This window comes from Aedes albopictus, chromosome 2 (genome assembly GCF_035046485.1).
Source record: "Aedes albopictus strain Foshan chromosome 2, AalbF5, whole genome shotgun sequence".
Classification (NCBI taxonomy): domain Eukaryota; kingdom Metazoa; phylum Arthropoda; class Insecta; order Diptera; family Culicidae; genus Aedes; species Aedes albopictus.
Window position 1 is genome coordinate 125,588,652 of NC_085137.1, and position 24,712 is coordinate 125,613,363.

The 24,712-nt window shown below is 39.1% G+C and overlaps 1 protein-coding gene across 8 annotated transcripts in view; it reads right to left on the reverse strand.

Moving 5' to 3' along the window:
- LOC109417759 (sodium/hydrogen exchanger 7) overlaps positions 1-24,712 on the reverse strand; it is a 47,541-nt gene that overhangs the window by 20,088 nt on the left and 2,741 nt on the right. For all 8 annotated transcript variants that reach the window (XM_029853252.2, XM_029853254.2, XM_029853251.2 and 5 more), the window contains exons 2-3: positions 802-1,118; positions 461-747 (exon numbers count right to left, since the gene is read on the reverse strand). In XM_029853252.2, coding sequence (XP_029709112.1) covers positions 461-747; positions 802-1,118 — 604 coding nt within the window. The remainder of the gene's footprint in view (positions 1-460; positions 748-801; positions 1,119-24,712) is intronic.

The window sequence follows — 24,712 nt, forward strand, 5'->3', positions numbered from 1 at the left end:
CCAGAAAGTATAAATGCAATAAACCATTCCTATCAGTTGCGCTGGGTATATGATAAATACCGATTGTGTTTGTATACCTACTTCTCGGGTATTCATTCCAGCAGCAAGGAGTAAGAAAACTTTCCAATCATTCTCTTGCAAATATTGTTTTACTTGCATAGGTACAAACAGCAACGGAGAGTTCCATGGATGTACATTGTACAGTGTTTGTTATCAACAACATTTACAACAACATGTACAAAAATTGGTGAGCTCGTTTCATGCTATTGTAAAATTGCGAAAATAAACTACCTTTTTCTTTTAAAAACACGAACCTAAAGTAATAAGACACTATTACTGCGATGATCGTAAACATATTTTGTTGATACACCCGATTCTTTTTTGCACGGGTCGTTTTTTTCAGGTTGCAATTATACTTTCTGGATTTTCCCTAGAAACCTAGGTAATCCGAATTACTTACCCGCTCAGAACAAGCGAAACCGCATCGTTCAACACGCTCTCACCAAACACCAAAGCGTACAGATTAACATCGACGTGCATATCACTAAATATCGCTAGTATTGTCAGGGGATCAGTCGGTGAGATCAACGCCCCGAAGTAGAGCGTATCCAGGAAGGTAAAGCTTTCGCTTAGCTTTGGCATCATTTGTACGAACCCGTACATCAGTGCCCCGATCAGGAACGCCGACAGGGTCGTTCCGATAATGGCAAACGTCAGAATGGCACCCAGATTGCGGAAAAAGTATTTCTACCGGAATTGATTAGCTCTCAATGTGACTCAAACAAATCTCATAAAACTTACCCTCTTCAGGCTATAACCAGCGTGAAAGATGATCGGTGGTAGTATAATGTTGAAGAAAATCTCCGGATCGAAGGTTGCCTTCAGATCTATCTCGTTCTCCTCCAGCTTGGCAACCTCACCACGAAAACTGTACGAGTAGGTCTTGTTGGCCCGCGTAGGTGTGTTGGCCTCGTTGGGCAGCTTCCCCGGAAACACCAACCACAGGCTGTCCGGTGGAAGGCTCTGGTTGAACTTGGCGTCCGGTTCGGGCTCGACCGACAGGTGGATGATCGGCGTCTTGGTGCCGGCATAGCGTATGATCGCACCCACTATGAGACCTGCGAGGGGTATGAAGAACGTATTTCAAAAACGGGATTAGAAGGGTTTTATGTTGTTTTGCAATAGGATTGAAATTATACTATAGGATTATTCGCCAATTCAAGACCAACAATTGAAAAGGCCCCATCAACATTGCGTAAACAAACACGTTTCTGTCGACTTTGGGCCTTCTGGAATCCATCCACGCATCTCACCACCATTAAAAGAAAGCTTGATGTTTGCGCTTCTGTTAGTGGTGTTGAGGTGTGTGAGTGGAGTTCATAAGGCCTCAAGTCGACAGAATCATGTATGTTTACAAAGTATTGATGCGGCTTTTTCAATTGTTGGTTTTGAATTTCCTCCAACAGTTTCTCTAGGAAACCCGTCCGAAGCTTTTATGAAAATGTCTACATAATGTCTTCCATGACTAAATGAAATTCTTTCAGTAATTGCTCATCCTGGATTGATAATAAGCATAGGCAATTATTATCAATCCAAGACATTCGAGGATCTCTATTCCTCTAAGAATAAACCTCCAGTTGTATTCTTCTGAATACGTCCTTTCCGGAATTTCCCTCAAGACAGTTTCTATACTCGATATACTCATCTTAGGCATAATCCTGTAGAAATGTCAATTGATGTATTTCCAGAAGGATCCTTGTAACAATTATTGAAGGAATTCTCGTGAAAGCCTTGAAACTATCACTGGAGGCAACCCTCGAGGTATCCCAGTAAAAATCCCTGAAGAAATTCTTGAATAATTTTCTGGAGGTATATTTCCAGAGAACTCTCAAATTATGCAGTTCTCGGAAAAAATCTGAAATACACCTGGAGGATTTCCTGGACAAAATGGCAGGAATGTTTTAGGATTAGCTTTCTCAGTCACTAAGTCAAGACAAGTTTATACTGCTCCGACGTTTTGGCCTTTTTGTTGTGGCCTTCTTCATCCTTGGAAATACTCCTAAGAATCTCTGGAAAGGTTTTTTGGAAAAAAAATTCAATGGATATCTTTTTGAAGGGTTTCTTGGAGAAAATTAAGAATATCAGGATGAAAGATGAATGATGAAGGATGGAAGAATCGCAGGACGAATTTCTGAAGGTATTCCTTTGCAGGAGCTGCAGGGGGTATTCTTGAAGAAATTCATGGATAGATTCCTGAACAAATCCGTGGATGAGCTCCTAGAAGATTGTTTGGAGATAATTCTTGGTTTCTGTATGCATTGCTCTAACACTATCTCAACATGAAGAACATGGAGAAATTAATGGGTGCATCCCTGAAAAAGATGTTGTCTGAAATTTCTGAAGGAACGCCTGAGTACATGTTCCTAAGAAACATGAATAACATGCAGAAATTAATGGATGCATCCCTGAAAAAGATGTTGAAAATATTTCTGAAATTTCTGAAGGAACGCCTGAATACATGTTCCTAAGAAATCACCAGAGGAATTCCTGGAGCAATCCGAGGAAAAGTTCCCGGCGCAATCCCTGGGAAAATTCTTGGAGAATCCCAGGAGAAATTCCTGAATGAAGCCCTGGAGGAATTCCTGAAGAAATTGCTGGAGGAATTTCTGCAAGAATGCCTGGAGGAATTTAAGGAGTAGACCATGTAGGAATTCCTGGAGAAATCCCTAGAGGAATTCTTGGGGAAATTCTTGAAGGAATCCCTGCAGGATTTTATGAAGGACTAACTGTAGGATTTCCTAAAGGAATCCCTGGAAGAATTCCTGGAGTAATATCTAGGAAATCTGGGAGGAAACCCTAAGAAATTTCTGGAGGAATTCCTAGTGGAATTTCTGGATAAATTCCTGGAAAAATCCTTGGAAGCAAGATCGTGCGTAAGGGAGGGGTTTTGGGGGTTTAACTCCTTCCATTTCTAATGTCCCATACACTAGGCGCCCCTCCGGATTTTCCCGAAATCAGTAAAAACCCCTCCCTTGCCACCTTTTCTGCGCACGGGCCTGCTTGGAAACATTTCTGAAAGAATCCCTGGGGGAATCATCGGAAGAATTTCTGGATGAATCCCTCAAGCAATTCTTGGAGGAATCTCAGGAGGGATTTCTGAAAGTATACCTGTAGGAATTCTTGGATATCTCTCAAGAAATTTATGCATGAATTTCTGGAGGAATCACTGGATGCATTCCTCATGGAATCCCTGAAGCAATTCTTGGAGGAATCTCTAGAAGAATCCTTGGAGGAATTCCTGAATAAATTCCTGGAGGATTTCTTGAAGAATCTTATGACGAGTTACTGTACGAATTTCTGAGCGCATTCCTGGAGGAATTCCTTGAACAATTTCTGAAGATATTCCTGGAGAATCTTTGGCGAAATTCTTGGAGCAATCCCTGGATGAATACATAGAGAAATTTCTGAAGGAATCGCTGGAAGAATCCTTGGAGGGATCCCTGGAGGAATTCTTGAACAAATTCCCGAAGAAAATCCTAAGAAACTCATGTAAAAAATTCTGAGAGAATTCCTGGAGGAATACCTAAAACTTAAACAATTCCTGAAGAAATCTTGGAGGAATTCTGGAAAGAAATCCTGGAGGAATGCCTATAGAAATCCTATGAGCAATTCCTGGGGAAACTCCTAGAGGAACTCTTGGAGAAACTTCTGGAGGAATGCCTGTAGAAATATCTAGAGGAGTGTCTGGATCCCTGACGGGAATCTTGCAGGAGATTTTGGAGATCCTGATCCTGGATGGATTCTTGTGAGGGTTTCTGGATAAACTCCGAGAGGAATTCTTGGAGAAATATCTGAAGGAATCCCTGGAGACTTTTTGGAAAATTTACTAGAGAAATTTCTAGAGAAATTGCTGTAGGAATTTCTGGATGAATTCTTGGAAGAATTTCTTGATTAATTCTTTGAGGGATTTCTGAAGTAATCTCTTGAGGAATTTCTGAGGTAATTCCTCGATGAACTATTGGAGAAATTCTTGAGAGAGTCAATTTCTAGAGGAACTCCTGGAGGATTTCCTGGTGAAGGTAAGCCTAGAGAAATTCCTGGAGGGATCAATATAGAAATCCCAATAGAAATCTCTGGAGGAATTCTTGGAGGAACTTCTGGAAGAATGTCTGGAGGTATTCCTGGAGGAATTACTGGAGACATTCCTGTAGCAATTCCTGGAGAAATCTGTAGGCAAATTCTTGGAGGAATCTCTATAGGATTTGGCGGAGGAATCCCTGCATAAATTTTCGGAGGAATTCTTAGAGTAATTCTTGGAGAAACCCCTGGAGGATTTGCTGGAAGAATCCCTGAAGGAATTCCAAGAGGAATCCCTAGAGAAATCCCTAGAGGAATTTCTTGAAGATTCGCTGGAGCATTTCCAAGAGGAAATCCTGAAGGAATTCTTTAAGGAACCCCTGAAGATGTTTCTGGAGGAATGCCTGTAGGAAACCCTGGGGAATATCTAGTAGACCTTCTCTATTGGAATTCCTGAAGGAATTTTTAAAGGAATCCCTGCAAGAATTCCCTAAGGAATTCCTGGAAGAATTATTAAATTCGCGAAGGAATTCCTACAGTAATTCTTAGGGGAATCCCTAGAGGAATTTATGGAGGAATGCCAAGATGAATTCATGAGGGAATTCTAAGAGAAGTTTCTGAAGAGTTAACTGTAGGAATTGAAGAAATCACAAGAGTTTTTGGAGCTCCTGAAGCAATCCTAAGAAGAGTTCGCGAAGGAACTCCTGTAGACATCCCAGGAGAAATTTCTGAAGAAACCTCAGGAGGAATCCCGGAAGCAAAGTCCTAGAGGAAGCCTGGATCAATTCCTGGTGGAGTTCTTAAAAGATTTCCAGGAGGAATTCCTAAAAAAACTCAAGAAGAGTTCCTAGGGGAATCCTTGAAGGAATTTTTAAAACAATCTCTGAAGATGTTCCTGAAAAAAAAATACAGAAGGAATCCTCGAGTGAATTTTTGGAAGAGTTCTTGAAGGAATATTTGGAGGCATTTCTGAAGAAATTCCTTGAGGAATACCGGAAGCAATACCATTAAAAATTCCTAAGGAAATCTTAGAAGAGCTGTTCTAACGAAGAACCTAGAAAAAATCTGAAGGAATCCATGACTGCAGTAATTTCTGGACGAATTATCGAAGGAATACTCCTCGATAAACTCCTAGAATTTTTTTTTAAACATTTTTTTTTGAATTATTCCTGTATTAATTGTTGAATAATTTGTAGTGAAATTTTTTTTTTTTTTTGAAAGGTTCCTAGCGGCACGCCGACGGACGTAGAAACCTCTCCCATCACTGTGTGCACAATCGTCTCGCGTTTGCGCGGACAACGACAGTTCACTAGGCCTTTGGATAGGATAGAGAACGTAATCCTTCAGAAGCAGTTCACCAGCCGTGCACGGAACATGTCGTCCAGTAAGACACTGCACAGCAAATAATGTTGTAATATCCAGACGCGTAACTTCTGGCGATGTAACCAATTTCGAACGTAATTTCAATCGGTTACATCGTTTTCCAACAATAATCACACTCACCATGTACATCTTGGTTGGCACCGGAAAGTGTCAACAGACCCGCTTCAGCTGAAACCTAGAAGCAGTATCATATTTATCATCCACTTTCTAACTCGGTGGAATAGACGAGAGGTAAGGGATATACCTCACAATCAACGGATCTCTGTACGAATCCATGCCAATATTTTACTTATATATGATGCATCTATCGATTTGGTTCTAGCGATTGCTAGACCCGCTATCAAGCTGCGGCGGCTGATTTGCTGCGTGAAAGGAATGTAATCTGTACGTCACTTTCACGACACGACTGATGTGCAGCGAAAATGATGTGATATCACAAGATTTTTTTTGCTGTGTGTTGCGTACTGACTCAGAAGGTTACGGTACACGGAGCCGCCAAACTACCCAAAATTGAGTTCTTTTGACGCAATCCCATAGTTCTGCCCAATAAGCCAAATTTGGGTAAATCGATTAAACTCACACTAGGTAAATTGCCTTCACCTCCAGCAAAAACATTTACTTAAAAGTAGGTAAATTCAACCCAAGACCCCCCCTCATTCAACCCAAATTTGAGTAAACCTGCATATACCCAAAATTGGCTTATTGGGCTCAAGGACCCCCGTTGGGTAGATGCATCTCTGTTTGTTTTTGACAACATCGGTGAGGGAAAGAGGGAAAACAACCTAATTTTGGGTAACTAGTTTATTCGATACACTCAGCTTTGAGTAAAATCGACCCAAAAATTAGGTAGTTTGATTTCTCCGTGTAGAAGGTGTGAAAGTTTCGGTTTTGTCATATGGTCGATTTCGTATTTGTTTTTTTTTGTCATGTCAAGGCTCAAAGAAAGTTGTTGTTAAAATTTATAATTCAGTAATCTTTGGTGTGCCTATGATCTGTTAGATGGTCGATGTGTTCGCTATGTCCATTTTTGTTGATCCTCATTTTAGTACTGTTTTTATTATCTTTGAAAGTAGTTTTTCGTCCACATCCCTAGCACTATCAGCATCTGTCCAAATAAGTCCAAATAAAAGAAAACCTTTAATATACTCAGTTGAAAAATGTAAACATATCTAATTTGTCATAAATCAGGCCAAACATGTCTAAAGGTCCAATCTGCAAAAGAGAGGCTCTCTTTGTTTTCCCTCTCTTTCGTTAATATCTCAGCTGTTTATTTGTATTATGATTGTCTCCTTGCATTGAACGATGGTCAAAACAATCGTCTTTTGATTTGTATTGCAAAAATAGTTGAAAAGTTTACCATTACATTAAAATAACTGAAAGAGAAAGTGAACAAAGAGAGCCTCTCAAATGCAGATAGGACCTATTGAAATGTTTGGCCTGAAATAGTATACGTTAGTCAAAGTCGAAGTAGTCAGTTTTTGTCGATTTCGTCTTGATCACACGTTAGCTTCGAATCTATAAGCATGCACTATTAAATGCTGCACTTCCCACTATTAGTTTCTTAGTTATTTTAAATTGATATTGGAAGAAAATGTTATTAAGCATTAGGCATTCGAAACATATTAGGGTTTACTCACAATACTATCAGATATAAAAATAATGATAGAGAAAATTAAATCACGAAAGCACATCAATGTTGAGAACTATGTATTAGCTAATGGATACTACTAATTATTTCATATTTGAATTGAATTTGTATTTGTTAAAATTAACCGAATACATAGTGGGAAGCCCAGGCAACAGTTTAAAGTCTGCCGACTCAAAAAAGATTCCGAGACTCGTCACAAAACAAATATTTTCATTATGATTCACAACGACTCACGAAACCTTCCCAGACTCAATCGACCGGAACTGTTTCCTGGGTATAGAAACTACTGGGCCCTAGCAGGTTCCACCTGTTTATCGAGCATTTCTAATAAATCAGCCATACTCCATCTGTGGCAGCCGGTTCGCAATGAACCGTTGGAGGCGCATTAAAGTGTTAAAGGTGATATTTTCATTACAAGAATTTAAATTAACATCCTTCACTTTAATACCGTCGAACCCTGTGATCTTGGCCAGGGAATAATTTGTGGTGAAATTTTCTGAAAAAAAAAATCCTACAGAAATATATCGAATAGTTCCATATGGAAATATATTTAGAAATCCGTGATTAAATCTCTAAATACCTACAGAAAACCCTAAAAGGATATCTTGTTAAATTCCTGAAGAAATCCTAAAAAACACTAACAATCACTGCAGGAACCTCTAAAGATATCCCAGTGGAAATTCCAGGAGGAATGGCTGATGAAATCCTTAGAAGAATTCTAGAAGAAATCTCTGTAGGAATCCAAGGTGCAATCTCTGAAGGAAGCTATGTCAAAATTGCTGTAGGAATTCGTGGATTAATCCTTGCAGAAGTATCTGTAAAAATTGCTGAAGGAATCGTGCGAGGAATTCCTGAAGCATTACTTGAAACAAGCCCTGAAACAATCACTAACGGAACTACGCAAGATGTCCATGGAAGAATTCACGAAGAAGAATTTCTTGGAAAAGCTCCTGATTATATACCTCAAAGAATTTGTGGAGATGTTGGTGTCCCTGGAGGAATTCATGAAAAAAACCCAGGTTTTTTGTCTTAGCATAATGTTCATAATAATTGAATTCAAGTGAAAATTTCTGAATTTCTAGCTACTGTAGGGGTAGGCGGGGCAATATGGACACCCGGGGCAGAATGGACACCCTTAATATTTTGAAATATGCGAACTTTTTTGAACTTTTAATGAATGGAGTCCATTTATCTAAAACGTAGTTTCAGGAAAGAAACATTCGAAATTAAAATTATACTTGATTTTACACGAAAAAGTTGCGTCCTCCGCTTTTTGTGCATGGAAATTATAATTTTCACACCATCTAAAATAAGATTTAGTGATTAATTTATTGCAGGTCGATTAAAACCTGATATTTCTAGAACACATGCGAGTAGTTTTGCTGTATCTACATGCTTAACATGTTTATATTTTCTTCTTTATTATATCAAAAATCAAGTTTGGAAATATCTTCTGCTGCCGGGGCAAAATGGACACTCACCTTTTTGAAAGAAGCGGCAAGGGAAAAATATAACCTAAATCACAAACCAACCAAATTCTTCGATTTCAGTATATTTTCGGTTAAGGTGAATATATAACGAAGCCACACCTCAAACTTTCAAGAGCACAAATCTAAGGAACCAAAAGACGGATTGCGCTGCAAAGTTTATCGATTGATGACCCGCTGGTGGTGACCAATCGATCAACTTTTCAGCGCAAAGCAACCCTCGGTTCTTCAGATTTGTGCTTTTGAAAATTCGAAGTGTGGCTTCGTTATATATTCACCTTAAATGTTCACTATAGTAGACATAGGGTGAAACAAATTGGTCAAAAAACGACAGCAGTGGAAAATAGTTGTTCTAGGCACAGCTGTACATGCCGACAAAAACGAAGCTTTATCCAAAACAGCCTGAATTTAAATTAACTGAACAAAAATGAACTACTTCGGCGTATTATTCATCCATAATAGTTGTTTTATAATGAAATGACTTTATAGGTGTAAATAATGTACGAAATTCGTAAAAATCTCATGGTGTCCATATTGCCCTATGGGGGTGTCCATTCTGCCCCGTATGCTTGAAGACGGTCATGAAAAACTAACATTTTTCAAAACATTTTTTGAAGTGAATAAATCATTTTTCTTCGTGAGCATTCTTATGCAATAGATGCTAAATAGACTTTAAAAGGATACATGTATAAAAAAACTAAACTTTTTTGACATCTTGCCAGGTAAAGTTGGCAAAAACCTTAGGGTGTCCATATTGCCCCGCCTACCCCTATTTACTCTATATCAGCATACGGTATATCCGGAAAATTGGGCATGTTATTTTTCCTTGAATAAGAATCACAAAATCTAGCTATTCAATCCAACTTGTTATTAGGTGTAAAATTCTATGATAAGATTGCAGTGGTACTCTTAGAGATATAGGTAGGACTTGGCCAATTTTTTGTGGTTTTTATGGAAACCAAGTTTGATAATTGTGGATGAAATCCTAAATAATTCGAATGGTTTATTTCATCAGATTTTTTATGGAACTCGCACCATGGCACTATAAGATATCAGGCGGACAAAAACAGAAAAAATGACCCTCATCCGATCTTTTTGTTATATTTTTTGTCAAATGTAAATATTCTAATTAAGAAAAGCCCAAGGTTTCAAGTATCTAGCACTCTGCGTTTCTAAGATACGAAATGTCAAAGTTGGAAATTAACGAAAAATAAAACTTTTTGCCGGATAAGCTTGGTTTATGTGTAATCAATTTAATGGTCAAAGCTTTCTAAAACTCTTCTGAAATTATTTTAGTAATTACTACAAATGGCATGACAAATATACCTACAAACAATAAACGCGCTATAAATGTTAAGGTGAATATATAATGAAGCCACACCTCGAATTTTCAAGAGCACAAATCTGAGGAATCAAAAGACGGATTGCGCTGAGAAGTTGATCGTTTGGTGACCTGCTAGTGGTGAGCAATCGATCAACTTTTCAGCGCATACCAACCCTCAGTTCCTCAGATTTGTGCTTTTGAAAATTTAAAGTGTGGCTTCGTTATATATTCACCTTAAGATTTTCACGTTATGTCCAACCGCAAGTGAGAGACATTTCCGATTAAAATAGATGTTCGACCGGATTGCAATCAAAATCAACATCTCTGTTCGTTGCAAACCTATGCAATTTAAACACTAAGCATTTATCTAGGCATTTGCCTTATAGCTTATACCAATAAACAGAATCACTCTACGTTATGTACGAAAGAAACCTGATCGTGCGAACCAAATGAACTGTCATCATGATTTTGTATTTGTGAACCTACAGAACATGCTAAACACTAATCACAGTAATCGATCAAACCAACAGCAGTATCAAAAATCAGCGAATAGAATCTTGAAGTTGCATACCGGAATCGTCTATTATCTGATTCTAAACGGTGTCCATGTGTACTTGTTCTTAACCTTCCGTAAGTCGCACAGTTGGGCCCCACCACGCTATTGTTGAATATAAAAAGCGAGATATTTTAACGTGTTGTACAAAATTAAAATACAACAGCGTGATAACTCGAAAGTTAAATAAAACTGAATGAAAAAAAAAACACATTTGCATGTTGCATGATCGATCAGGTATCAGTAAGTCGGCTCCTTCATTTGGGAAATTTGTGCCGCCATGACTGCATGATGATAACTAAATTCTTTTTTTACACGATCTTTTTTTACGCGGTTTTATTTTACACGATTTTTTTTACACGATTTTCTCGAAATTACGCGATGTGTTTTTGGAAAGATTCTTCTCTCCTGGTCGTAATTTACTTCCGATGGGGCTCAAATTTCTACCAGAGATCTCTCTTATCATCCTTGATACCCTGTCAAAATTTTAGAATGATCCGATACAAAAAGTTTTGAAAACTTTTTTTACACGATTTTTTTTACGCGGAACAAAAAATCGCGTAAAAACAGAATTTAGTGTAATGAATTGTTACATGTATGTATCTTATAGTTGGAAATTGCAAAAAAAAAACAACATGCCTTTTATTCTTTGAATTTGAAGTTTAACATGTACGGTGAAATGAGAAGACGGTTAATTCGAACAAGACGTTTTGAAACGTGGCAGTTTAACCTGACAATTATTACATTATGACTTCTCAACACATAACAAGTTCATAGCAAGTACAAGTAGTGTTGTGATTGTGAAGTGATACTTTAATAGCTTCAAACGCTTAATAGATAAGCAATAAATCCCAAACAAATGCAGTAGTAGATAAATCAGGCAAATACCCAGCCACTAAATCACGTACCTATCTATAAACTGCAACGCGCTGACGAACAACTATTAAAAAGTGATTCAACCACACAAGGTGATAGGTTCGAGAGTGCATGGATTTCCCCGGCATCACAGTCGTGTGGATTGATTCCCTCAATTGTAAAACGATCATGTACGGAAAAAAAAATCGACAGTGTGCATTTAAATCGTGGCTATGACCACTGACTGAATTGCTACGAAACCGGAAATAGTTGTTGTTTATATCTACATGTGGTTTTACCTAATCAATCAATAATGGCCGTAACACAGATTCGACCACTGTGGATAGAGAATAAAATTGACTGGTCAGCAGGTTATTAGTAGCTACGAGTGAAGATTTAACGACCACGTTTTAGACTCACTCATCCTTTAATTTAGATGTGATAATTGAAACCAGTAACACTCAAAAGTTATACAATCTGTAATCAACTGAATTATCTTTCTTTTTAGCGTACTGTATCAACTGAAACAAAGCCTGCTTCTCACACACACATCATGGTATTGTTGAATTACCGCTCACTTATCGCTGCGACTGTGTGTGCATTTACGAATTTCCGGTATAATATTAAATTCCATGAAAATGGGGTATTTTGAATGTACATGCTTTCTGTTGACTTGAGGAATGAAACAACATGTGGGAATCCCTGATCTAGCGAGACCGCCTTTGATAAAGACTCACTTGCTTCTGGGAATCAAATGGTAACTCGATCCTCCACTTGCTAACTGATAATGGTTCCGCTCGAAGCTTTTTTGCCATATGCTGTCTAATGCGGAGCATGACTAAGTGCTAATATATTTGAATATTCCCATCTCAGCTATATGCTATAATTGTATCATTTCAGTGGTTTGCACCACTGAAAGGTTATACACTCGATCGTTTTTTTACGTCAGTTCGTACGGTTGGATATAGGGGAGACTGAGGAGACTTGATCCCTGGGGAGACTTGTTCCCCCCATATTTTCTCGGAATCAAAAACAGTTTTCTTCCAGCATATTTTTTCCAAAACGACATCTGGACAGACGACAATGTTTTGGCTACAATTGATTTTAATTGTGTATTGCATTATTTTTTAATGGCTGATGGTTTGTTTTCAGTCTTTCAGAAATCTTTTAGGCGATTCCGAAAAATCTCAATAACTTTGTGAAAATTGAACCAAATGGTGTCAAAATTTCACAGCACATAGTATAAATAAAGTACTATCAAATGTATTTATTCAAATAGGGCTGTTATATAAATATTTCAATTAATGTAGCTTAGTGTATACAACAGTGACATGGGGAGACTTGATCCCTCGAGGATTACACGCACATTATACATGTGAAAAATAAAATTCAATTTGGAACCCTCTATTTACTCGGAATTCTAGTATATTCAATGATAAAACGTGACAGATAACACAGCGCAACATTTTTTTTGTCTCAAGAGCAAACTTATGTGTCTCCGAAGGATTTTGGGCCGCTGAATCCGAATCCGGGCTCAGATTTGCTCTAACACGTCACAATTTTGAGCTATACCTCATTTTATAGGGCAAAATATGCGATTTTGGGCCTTTTTGACTGCAAGCCATTAAGCAAGGAAATATTTTTTTAAGCAATTAAAAGGTTAATTGGTCAATTAACATCTAAATTAACGACTCATGCAAAATATTTCGTTTAACCTAATCAAATTTGATAGATTTTAGCATTTTAAGTTAGTATGAAAACTTGCATGCAACTTTTGGAGGGTGACTTGTATGGGAAATATCGTACCTAACATAAATCGCTTAAAACTATCAAATTTGATTAGGTAAAACGAAATATTTTGCATGAGTCGTTAATTTAGATGTCAATTGACCAATTAACCTTTTGATTGCTTAAAAAAAATATTTCCTTGCTTAATGACTTGCTGTCAAAAAAGCCCAAAATCGCATATTTTGCCCTATAAATTGAGGTATAGCTCAAAATTGTGACGTGTTAGAGCAAATCTGAGCCCGGATTCGGATTCAGCGGCCCAAAATCCTTCGGAGACACATAAGTTTGCTCTTGAGACAGACAAAAAGTTAATTTTTGTTACGCTGTGTAATTATTATATTAGTACAAACCATGAAAAGGGGGATCAAGTCTCCCCATTTTCAAGATACGGCATATCCTTTACAATTTAAGGAAATCTTATAATTTCAAATACACCGTATGCATTAAAAATGCAAGAAAACTTGAAAAGAAAATGAATAGGAAGCTTCTGGTATTATTTTCCCTTTAAATTAATCATGTGCTCAAAAGGGGATCAATTTTGACCCATTTTTGAAAAATACATCATAAGACATGCCTCCATAAAAACACAGTTTTGAAAACTTTAACAATAATTTAAAGTCCTTCTGTTTTGTATAAACTTGCAATAGATGTTTACCTGCTATTCTGTACAAAAAATGGATCTAGTTTTGGGTTTTTCTTAAAGTTACAGGCAAATTAAGAAAAAGGGATCAAGTCTCCCCAGTCTCCCCTACTTTTTTGCAGTTTCTCATTCTAATAGGCTGTTTTACCTCACGCAAATCTGCCAGGAAAAGGCCTACTTTCTCACACCACATTAGTAGTGCGGTAATCGTTCATTACAGCACTGATTTGCGTCGCGTAATGAACCATTACAGCACTGTTTTCAGTTTTGATCAACTTCTTGATGCTTTCTGGACGCAGGTTTCAAAATTTGTGACAACTGCACAGCATAACCTGCTATGAACAGACTTTCTTAAACATGACTATGAATATCATTGTGCAGTTTGATGAAAAAGTTTTGTTAAAAACTATCCTCAAGTGGTAATTTATGAAATTGCAAAAAACGGCAAGCCTCGTTGGATAAGTGTACAACTCGTGCTGTAGAAATCTTCATTCTGCACCTTGTTGCGTAAACTACTATTATACGCCCAAAATGAAGATTTACACACTAAGATCAGCTCGGTATTTTTTCCATCTTTTTACTGAGTTCTCAACAGCAGATTTAACTCGGTACGCTCGGTTGTTTCTTTTGCGGATATTCTGTAAATCAGTTACCGAGCTCAGATAATAAACTGTCAAAAGTTACTGATGCACGGTAAATATCGTTACTGGTGAACGGTAAATACGATAACCGAGTGTACCGAGAAAAATCTGCTGTTGAAAACTCAGTAAAAAGATGGTAAAAATCGAGGTAAAAATACTGAACTCAGTGAAAAAATTACTGAGCTGGAACATCTGAATCTTAGTGTGTAGGTCTACTTCAAGTATTGTTCAAAAAAATGTTGTATTACAGAAAAACAGACGTCACACTCTACTCACTTCCCATAGATTACCTCTTTAACGGTTGATTCAAATATTCGGTAGTTGGTCGGTCGCGGCGCTGACATTGTTTCTGCTTGCCATCTAGTGGTGGCTTGTCCAAACAAAGCATGATTAGCATTAAGCGATTACGATTTCGTGACGATGATTTTCAATATAACTTGTTCTGAGTGTTACGTCTGTTTCTTTGTGACTACACGTAACACGATGAAATTGAAAATAATAAAATTATATTCTCGTTGAAAAAAACTAGCTTATTCTACATAAATCAGTGTGGTGCTGGTAGGGGTGGCCAATTTCTGGAAGGGTAATTTTTTCTCCTTACTCGTGCGTTGTTTTTTCAGAAGCCTTTAATATTTTTTGGAAATCACGAACTCATTTAAGGGTTAACTCAGAATTTTCTTCATGATTTCCTTCAAAATTTTTTCCAGTAGAACACAATGGAAACCCTTACATAGATTTTTCCATAATTTAAACTTGAAATAGCCTGGATCTCCATTCCTCTAAGAATATACCCTCAGTTGTATTGTTCCGAGAACATCCTTGCCGAAATTTCTATAAAAACAGTTTTATATACCCCTAGTCCCCTCTTGTTCTGAGATGAATGTAGTGTTCAGTAAAACACATTTGGTAGCTTTGGATTCTTATACATAAGTGACGTTTATTTATGTCCTACCTCATTCGTAGCCTACTACATCTCTCCTTATCTTTAATAAAATTTAAATATTAATTTTACATGATTTCATTCTAATTATAATAATGTGAGTATCTACAGATAATCACTGACTGATTTCCAGAAGGTTATCTCACGGGATTGTTAATTCTTTGGAATCTTCTACGTCATGTTTCTCCTGCTATGAGACTCGCTAAAGATGAAGATGAAGGTTCTTGAACCTGGGGAAAAGAGGTATTAATGAATATTTGAACACCAATATATATGTACATTATTTTTTCTCATTATACTTAGCCATCCACTTTCATATTTTTCCAATTTTTCCAAATAAATTGATTATTATCATGAATAATTCTTCTTATTTTCGTCAACTTCTGTTCAATAGATGGCTGAAATTAGACTTAGAATTTTAACTGTTATAATATATTCAAGAGTCACATGAACCGAATTTATAACTTGAATATTATAGTAAACTACTGGTTTGCTGAATCCATTGATATAGCATAGATTCGTTTTTATATTCAATATAGTGTTGTTTTCTCTATTTATAGCTTGTGTCATAATCGTCTGCTCAATGTTATTTTTTTTAAGATACTTTACAAGAAACGGGCCGGATGATTCGTTTTATTCCTTCGATTCATTCTTGAGTCGGGCCGAATTTCAACGATCTCCCTACGTTCTTTTTTCAGAAATGGACCAGGAACATTTTCCTCTACATTTCATATGGAGAAGTAGACCGGAATCAGTGTTCCCTTTACTCTCTTCTTTTTACCGAGGAGCGGACCGGACGATCTGTTTTATTCCTTCATTCTCTATTTGGAACGGACCGAATTTCAACAATCTCCCTTCGTTCCTTTGACAGAAACGGACTGAGATTTACAAACCTCCTTCGTTTCATACGGAGATGTAGACCGGAATCAGTGTTCCCTTTACTCTCTTCTATCTACCCAGGAGCGGACCGGACGATCTGTTTTATTCCTTCATTCTATACATAGAATGGACCGAATTTCAACAATCTCCCTTCGTTCCTTGTACAGAAACGGACCGGGATGTACAAATCCCCTTCGTTTCATACGGAGATGTAGACCGGACTGTTCAACCAAAAACGGAATTGAAGATTTGTGCTATTCCTTCATTTCATCATAGAAATGGACCGAATTTTTCCAATCTTTTTAAATTCCTTTTACAGGAACGGACCAGGGTTTATAAATCCCTTTGTTTTAGATGTAGACCGGAAGCACTCATAGTTTTCCCTTTACATTCATTCGTTCACCAGATTATTTCCTCATTTCCTTTTAGAAATGAGACAAATTTTCACAAACTTCCTGAATTCGTCCTACAGAACCAAACCAGATTCCTTTTTATCTTCTATGCCCTGTTTCGCTATGGGGAAATATACCAGAATAGCTGTAGTATTTTTTTCAAGTCCTAGCAGGAATTCAAAAGCAGATAGTATTGTCAGTAGCGCTATTTTAATTTACAATATAAACGCTTTAAATATGTTTTTTTTTTCTACGAATCATGATCCTTACAACATTGTCATTTCTAGTTAGTAGCAACAACATGAGCAACAATTAACGTATTATTTTTACGATATATTTTCACAGTAGTACATCTGAGAACCAGACCATATCTGTAACGAAGGCTAATTCATGTTCCTTTCATTTGCAAGGATACCAATCTCAATGGTTAGTGAACAAACTCACATGTTCTTGATTAATCTTAACTTTACGCAGGCCAACAATGCTAGAATAAATAAATGAACTGTGGGGCCATGTAAATTAGATTTGTGAGCTACTTTTAATATTCAAATGAATAGACAAAACACCGCTTACTTGATTGAGTAAATACATATAAGTCTTATTAGTTTTAGCACCGGAAAATCAACAAGAGAAGAATGCGAACCGATACCAATGGCGACGACCACAGCGACGAAAAGGGACTTGCGATTGGAAGCTCGGTACGTGGAACTGCAGATCTCTCAACTTCATCGGGAGCACCCGCATACTCGCCGATATACTGAAGGACCGCGGGTTCGGAATCGTAGCGCTGCAGGAGGTGTGTTGGACAGGATCTATGGTGCGAACGTTTAGAGGTAATCATACCATCTACCAGAGTTGCGGCAACACACGTGAGCTGGGAACAGCTTTTATAGTGATGGGCGACATGCAGAGGCGCGTGATCGGTTGGTGGCCGATCGACGAAAGAATGTGCAGGTTGAGGATCAAGGGCCGATTCTTCAACATTAGCATAATAAACGTGCACAGCCCTCACTCCGGAAGCACTGATGATGACAAAGACGCATTTTACGCGCAGCTCGAACGCGAGTACGACCGCTGCCCAAACCACGACGTCAAGATCATCATAGGGGATCTAAACGCTCAGGTAGGCCAGGAGGAGGAATTCAGACCGACGATTGGAAAGTTCAGCGCCCACCAGCTGACGAACGAAAATGGCCTACGCCTCATCGATTTCGCCGCCTCCAAGAACATGGCCATTCGTAGCACCTTCTTCCAGCACAGCCTCCCGTATCGTTACACCTGGAGATCACCACAACAAACGGAATCGCAAATCGACCACGTTCTGATTGATGGACGGCACTTCTCCGACATTATCGACGTCAGGACCTATCGTGGCGCTAATATCGACTCCGATCACTACCTGGTGATGGTTAAACTGCGCCCAAAACTCTCCGTTATAAACAACGTACATTACCGGCGGCCGCCCCGGTACGATCTAGAGCGACTGAAGCAACCGAATGTCGCCACCGCATACGCGCAGAATCTCGAGGCAGCGTTGCCGGACGAGGGTGTGCTCGATGTGGCCCCTCTAGAGGACTGCTGGAGTACAATCAAAGCAGCCATCAACAACGCAGCTGAGAGCACTATCGGGTACGTAGAACGGAGTCGACGAAACGATTGGTTCGACGAGGAGTGCAGAGCGGTTCTGGAGGAGAAGGATGCAGCGCGGGCGGTAATGCTGCAGCATGGAACCCGACAGAATGTGGAGCGATACAGACAGAAGCGGAAGCAGCAGACCCGTCTCTTCCGGGAGAAAAAGCGCCGCCTGGAAGAAGCGGAGTGCGAGGAAATGGAACTGCTGTGCCGTTCACAGGAAACACGCAAGTTCTACCAGAAGCTCAACGCATCCCGCAAAGGCTACGTGCCGCAAGCCGAAATCTGCAGGGATAAGGACGGGAGCCTCCTGACGGACAAACGTGAGGTGATCGAAAGGTGGAAGCAGCACTTCGACGAGCACCTGAATGGCGAAGAGAATGTAGGCACGGAGGACCAAGGCAGCGGAGGAAATGACTATGTTGGTGCAGCGGAGGACGGAAACGAACCAACTCCCACGCTGAGGGAAGTTAAGGATGCCATCCACCAGCTCAAAAACAACAAAGCGGCTGGTAAGGACGGTATCGCAGCGGAACTCATCAAGATGGGCCCGGAAAAGTTGGCCACCTGTCTGCACCAGTTAGTAGTCAAGATCTGGGAAACCGAACAGCTACCGGAGGAGTGGAAGGAAGGGATAATCTGTCCCATCCACAAGAAAGGCGACAAGTTAATGTGTGAGAACTTTCGAGCGATCACCATTTTGAATGCCGCCTACAAAGTGCTATCCCAGATCATCTTCCGTCGTCTTTCACCTAAAGTAAATGAGTTCGTGGGAAGTTACCAAGCCGGTTTCATCGACGGCCGGTCGACAACGGACCAGATCTTCACCGTACGGCAAATCCTCCAGAAATGCCGTGAATACCAGGTCCCAACGCATCACCTGTTCATCGACTTCAAAGCGGCATACGACAGTATCGACCGCACAGAGCTATGGAAAATTATGGACGAGAACAGCTTTCCCAGGAAGCTGACTAGACTGATAAGAGCAACGATGGACGGTGTGCAGAACAGCGTAAGGATTTCGGGTGAACTATCCAGTTCATTTGAATCTCGACGGGGACTACGACAAGGTGATGGACTTTCCTGCCTACTATTCAACATCGCCCTGGAAGGTGTTATGCGACGAGCCGGGCTCAACAGCCGGGGTACGATCTTCACGAAATCCAGCCAATTTGTATGTTTTGCGGATGACATGGATATTATTGCTAGGACATTTGGAACGGTGGCAGAACAGTACACCCGCCTGAAACGTGAAGCAGCAAAGGTCGGACTGGTGGTGAATGCGGCTAAGACAAAGTACATGCTGGTAGGTGGGACTGAGCGAGACAGGACAAGCCTTGGCAGCAATGTTACGATAGACGGGGATACTTTCGAGGTGGTAGAAGAATTCGTCTACCTCGGTTCCTTGCTAACGGCTGACAATAACGTGAGCCGTGAAATACGAAGGCGCATCATCAGTGGAAGTCGTGCCTATTATGGGCTCCAGAAGAAACTGCGGTCAAAAAAGATTCACCCCCGCACCAAATGTACCATGTACAAGACGTTAATAAGACCGGTGGTTCTCTACGGGCACGAGACGTGGACGATGCTCGAGGAGGACATGCAAGCACTCGGAGTTTTCGAGCGACGGGTGCTAAGGACGATCTTCGGCGGCGTGCAGGAGAACGGTGTGTGGCGGAGAAGGATGAACCACGAGCTCGCTGCACTTTATGGCGAACCCAGCATCCAGAAGGTAGCCAAAGCCGGAAGGATACGATGGGCAGGGCATGTTGCAAGAATGCCGGACAACAACCCTGCAAAGTTGGTGTTTGCTAACCATCCGGTTGGTACAAGAAGGCGTGGAGCGCAGAGAGCACGATGGGCGGACCAGGTGGAGCGTGATCTGGCGAGTGTTGGGCGTGACCGACGTTGGAGAGCTGCAGCTGCAAATCGAGTATTATGGCGGCAAATTGTTGATTCAGTATTATCATGAATTTGATGTTAACTAAATAAATGAAATGAATATAAGTCTTATTTATGTTTTCTGTAACTTTTCTATTCATATGTTTGAATAAATTTCACTTACCCCCATTTCAAAACAACTGGTTGTATGAAAAGTATTTCAATCGTTTGCCTTTACATTTAAATGTAATGTAACTTTTCTTATTTGCATCATGCTCAATAAAGCGATTGCATATTTTTTTTCAATCATTCCTCAAGTATCTGTATTGTTATAACAAATGGATTAAAACACATGATAGTGGAATTCAATTATTACATTTGATTCAAATGCAATTGCTTCCAACTTTAATTATTTTATTGTGCTTGTTGTGGGTGTAGGAATGTGTGCAAACTAAATGAAATTATTCTTCCGTAACTTACGTGGTTGGCCACCACCGCCTGCACCATGCTAATGCTGAATACAAAAAAAACTAGATTTTTCAACGTATTGTACAAAACACAACATCATGATCACTCGAGGGTTAATATCAAATCAATATGTTTTCATTCAAACTTCTCAAAGAATAAAGAACGGCTAGAATAACTAACAGTATTTTCTTGAATGGTCAATTTTGTATGTCAGTTTCATAATAAATTGAACCTGTCTAATAGAGCGCATGGCTATCCGTTCTTCAACATCGGAATCATAATGTCACGTAAACTTCACATAACTTCCAACACAAATTTATGTAATCCAATAATAGCTATCCTTCAACGAGTTATGTTTTTTTTTCATATCAAGCTAGAAATACTGATGATTTTTTTTTTCAATAGGATAAACGTCAATCATGGAGGTAAAAGTAGCTTCTTGTAGTAAATTAAACAAATTAAATCGATCATACCACACAGTTAGAGGCCTCAACTCGTTTGTCTGTAGTTTCGCATCTTAATTTAATTGTAAAAATATTAAAACTGCCCTTATCTCAGCTTTCGATAATTAATCACTTGCACCAATTATAGGTACCTACATATACTGTTCTTATTATGGAGGCAAAATTTAACTTTGATTTCAATTGCTTTAAAATAGGTTTCCGACAATATTACAAATACCCTTTTTCCAACATTAAACTTGTAAAAGTACTAGTGGTACTAGGTTTCAAACTGATGCTATTCTAACAAAGAGAGCGATTACCCCAGAAGTTTGCAATTGTCAGGAAATTCCATTTTGCTTGAATAAGTTATATTAATTATGAATGCTGGGCCTGACTAGGAAGATCCACTGAAAAATTAACTTTCAATACCCAAACTCCCACAAATATGTTGACATACATACTATTCTTTTATGAATTTGATTCAGGAATGTGTATTTGTATTTGTATTTGTATTTGTAAATAATAAAGTACGTTTGTCTATTTATCATTTACTATTTTTTCATCACAGCAACTAAACTATTAGCTGTTTCGCTGCTTAGCAACGAACCAGTGTCAGACAAAATCAAACAATTCTTTACACCACGACAGCTCCAAGCCAAATTGGTCTGAAATAATTCGTTCAAAACTAAAACTTTTTGTTTTCGTCCTGAGCTTTATTCCAACCTGGAATGATGAGCATATCATCTGAAACATGTCACTACGCAACCTGCTGGAATAAATCGAGTCAGCGAAACTCCACCTTCTTTACGGTATTCATTTGAACGTTGTTGCCACACCTGTCGACGAATGCCGTCCCAAGCTTTCTCCGCGCCTCTTCGCTGCCAAATTTTCTGATTGCTGGAGCTTCTGGGATCGCTGACTTGCGTTTCTTCTGGTTTCGCCGCTACACCAGTTTCTTCTTCCAGATGCCTCCTTCGGAAGGGATCCTATCCTCGTCGCCAATGTAGTGTTCAGTAAAACACATTTGGTAGCTTTGGATTCTTATACATAAGTGACGTTTATTTATGTCCTACCTCATTCGTAGCCTACTACAATGAATATACAATCCCCAGAACATAATCTCAAACAGATATCAATTAACGTTTTCCCGGAAGGATCCTTTGAAGAATTTTTGAAGGTATTCTCGTAAAAGCCTCAAAACTATCACTGGAGGAAACCCTCGAGGCCTCCTTGTAAAAATTTCTGTAGGAAATCCCTGGAGAAATTCTTGAAGTATTATTTTCGGAGAACTCTTAAATGATGGAATTCTTGGAAAAAACCTGGAGCTCACCTGAAGGAATTCCTGGACGAATAGCAGGAATGTCTCGAGGAATTTAATAAGCAATTCCTATAGGAATTCGTGGTGCATTTTCTCGAGAAATTTCCGTAGGAATCCCTGGGAGAATTCCAAAAAAGTCTTCTCTGGATGAATTCCTGAAAATTTTCTTAGAGAAATGTCTGAAAGCGATTGATTGATTGATTGATTTGTCTTTATTTAAGAGATTTTCAGCCCTTGGATCTAAAAGCGCATGTAAATACTTATATGTTTGAAGTAAGTCACAGTGACTGTAAAAGAATAACAGAATATGATCCTGAAAGAATTGCTGGATAAATATCAGAAGAAACTCCTTTGCAGGAGCTGCAGGGGGTATTTTTTGAAGGAACTCATGGATGGATTCATGAATAAATTTGTGGATGAAATCCCTAAACATTTCTTCAAGATAATTCTGGAAGAATTCCTGGATGGCTTCTTGGAGAATTTCCTAACTCTTGTATCCCGCTAAAATTGTTTCAAAGTATTCCAATACAAATCACTGAAGGGCTTGCTCTAGAAGTCCTTCAAATAATTCAAAAAATCTTCAGGTCATTCTGGAAAAAAAACTTGGGTGAATCCATGGAAAGTTGATGAACACATTTCTGAAATTCCTGGCCAAAGGGATGAAAAAATCCCGTGAGGAATTTCTGAAAGAATCACTAAAAGAATTCCTGGAGCAATCCCTGAAAGAGTTCCCGGAGAAATCACTAGAGAAATTTCTGCAGGTATGCCTGGACTAGAGTAAACCCTGGAATAATTTCTGAAAGTATACTTGAATCCCTGGAGGAATCCAGAGAGCAAATATGGGAGGAATCCTTGGAGAAATTTCTGAAGAAATCGCTTGCTTGCAGAATCCCGTGAGGAATTCTTAGACAAATTTCTGGAGGAATCATTGGAGGAATTTTTGGTCGAAATCTTGGAGGAATTTCTTGAGCAATTCTTGGACAAATCACTGGAGGAATTCCTGAAAATTCCCGGAAGCAATTCCTAGAGGAATCTCTACTAGATTCTTGGAGAAATCCCTGAAGGAATTTCTGAAGAAATAATTGGAGGATTTCCTGGAGGCATCTCTGGATTCCTTTCAGGAATTCTGGGAGGAATTTCTGGAGAAATTTCTGACGAAACCTCTTGCGAAGTTGCAGGAACAATCCTCAGAGAAATTTCTGGAGAAATTATTGGAAGAACCTCTGGAGAAATCTTGGAGAAATCCCAGGAGGAATTTCTGGAGGAATCCCTGAAGCAATTTTTAAAGGAACCTCAGGAGGAATGCCTGGAGAAATTCTGGACAAAGTTCTGGCGGAATTCCAGGAGGAATTCCTGCAAAAATCCCAAGAGTGATTCTTGGGGTTCTTCCGAGGAACTACCTCTGGAAGAATTCCTGAATAAATTCTGGAAGAATCTCTAGAGGAATTATGTAAGGAATCCCTGGAGAAATTTTTGAACAAATTCCTACAGAAATTTCTGAAGAAATATCTAGAGAAATTTCTAGAGAAATTTCTGAAGAAATTCCTAAAGAAATTTCTAAAGAAATTCCTAGAGAAATTCTGAAGAAATTCCTAGAAAAATTCTGGAACTCCTGGAGGAATATCTGGATGAATTACTGGAGGAATCATCGAAGGAATTCCTGGAATTTCTGGAGTAATCCGTGAAATAACTCCTGGAGAAACCCTGGAAAGAATTCCTTGTGGAGATCTTTATGGATGAATTCCTGAAAAAAAACCCTGGAAAATTCCTGGAGGAATTACTGAAGAAAAACTTGAAAAGATTGCTGTAGTAATTTCCGAAGAAATTCCTGATTTAATTCCTGGTATTCTTGGTGGAATTCCTGGAGGAATCCCTGGGGAAATGCCTGGAGGAATACTTGGAATAATTTCTGGAAAAAATCCGGGAGCAATTTCTGGGGGAATTTCTGAAGAAATCCCTGGAGGGTTTCTGAATAAATTCATGAAAGAATTACTAGAGGAATCTCAAGAGGAATTTATACAGGAATCCCTGGAATTTTTGGAATAATGCCTGTATAAACTACGGGAGGAGGAGTTCTTGGAGAAATTGACATAGTAATTTGTGAAGGGATTCCTGGATTGATTCCTGAAGGAATTTCTGCAGGAATTCCTGGGAAAATTTCTGCAGATTTGCCTGGGGCAATTCCTGGTGGAATTCTTAAAGTTATTTATGGAGGAGCCTCTGAATGAAATCCTGGAGGAATGCCAGGATGACTCCCTGGAGGAAACCCTAAAAAATCTCTGGAGCAATGCCTGGAGGTTTTTCTAAAAGAATTCCTGGAGAAATTCCTAGAGCAATCCCTAGAGGATTCCCTAGATGAACTC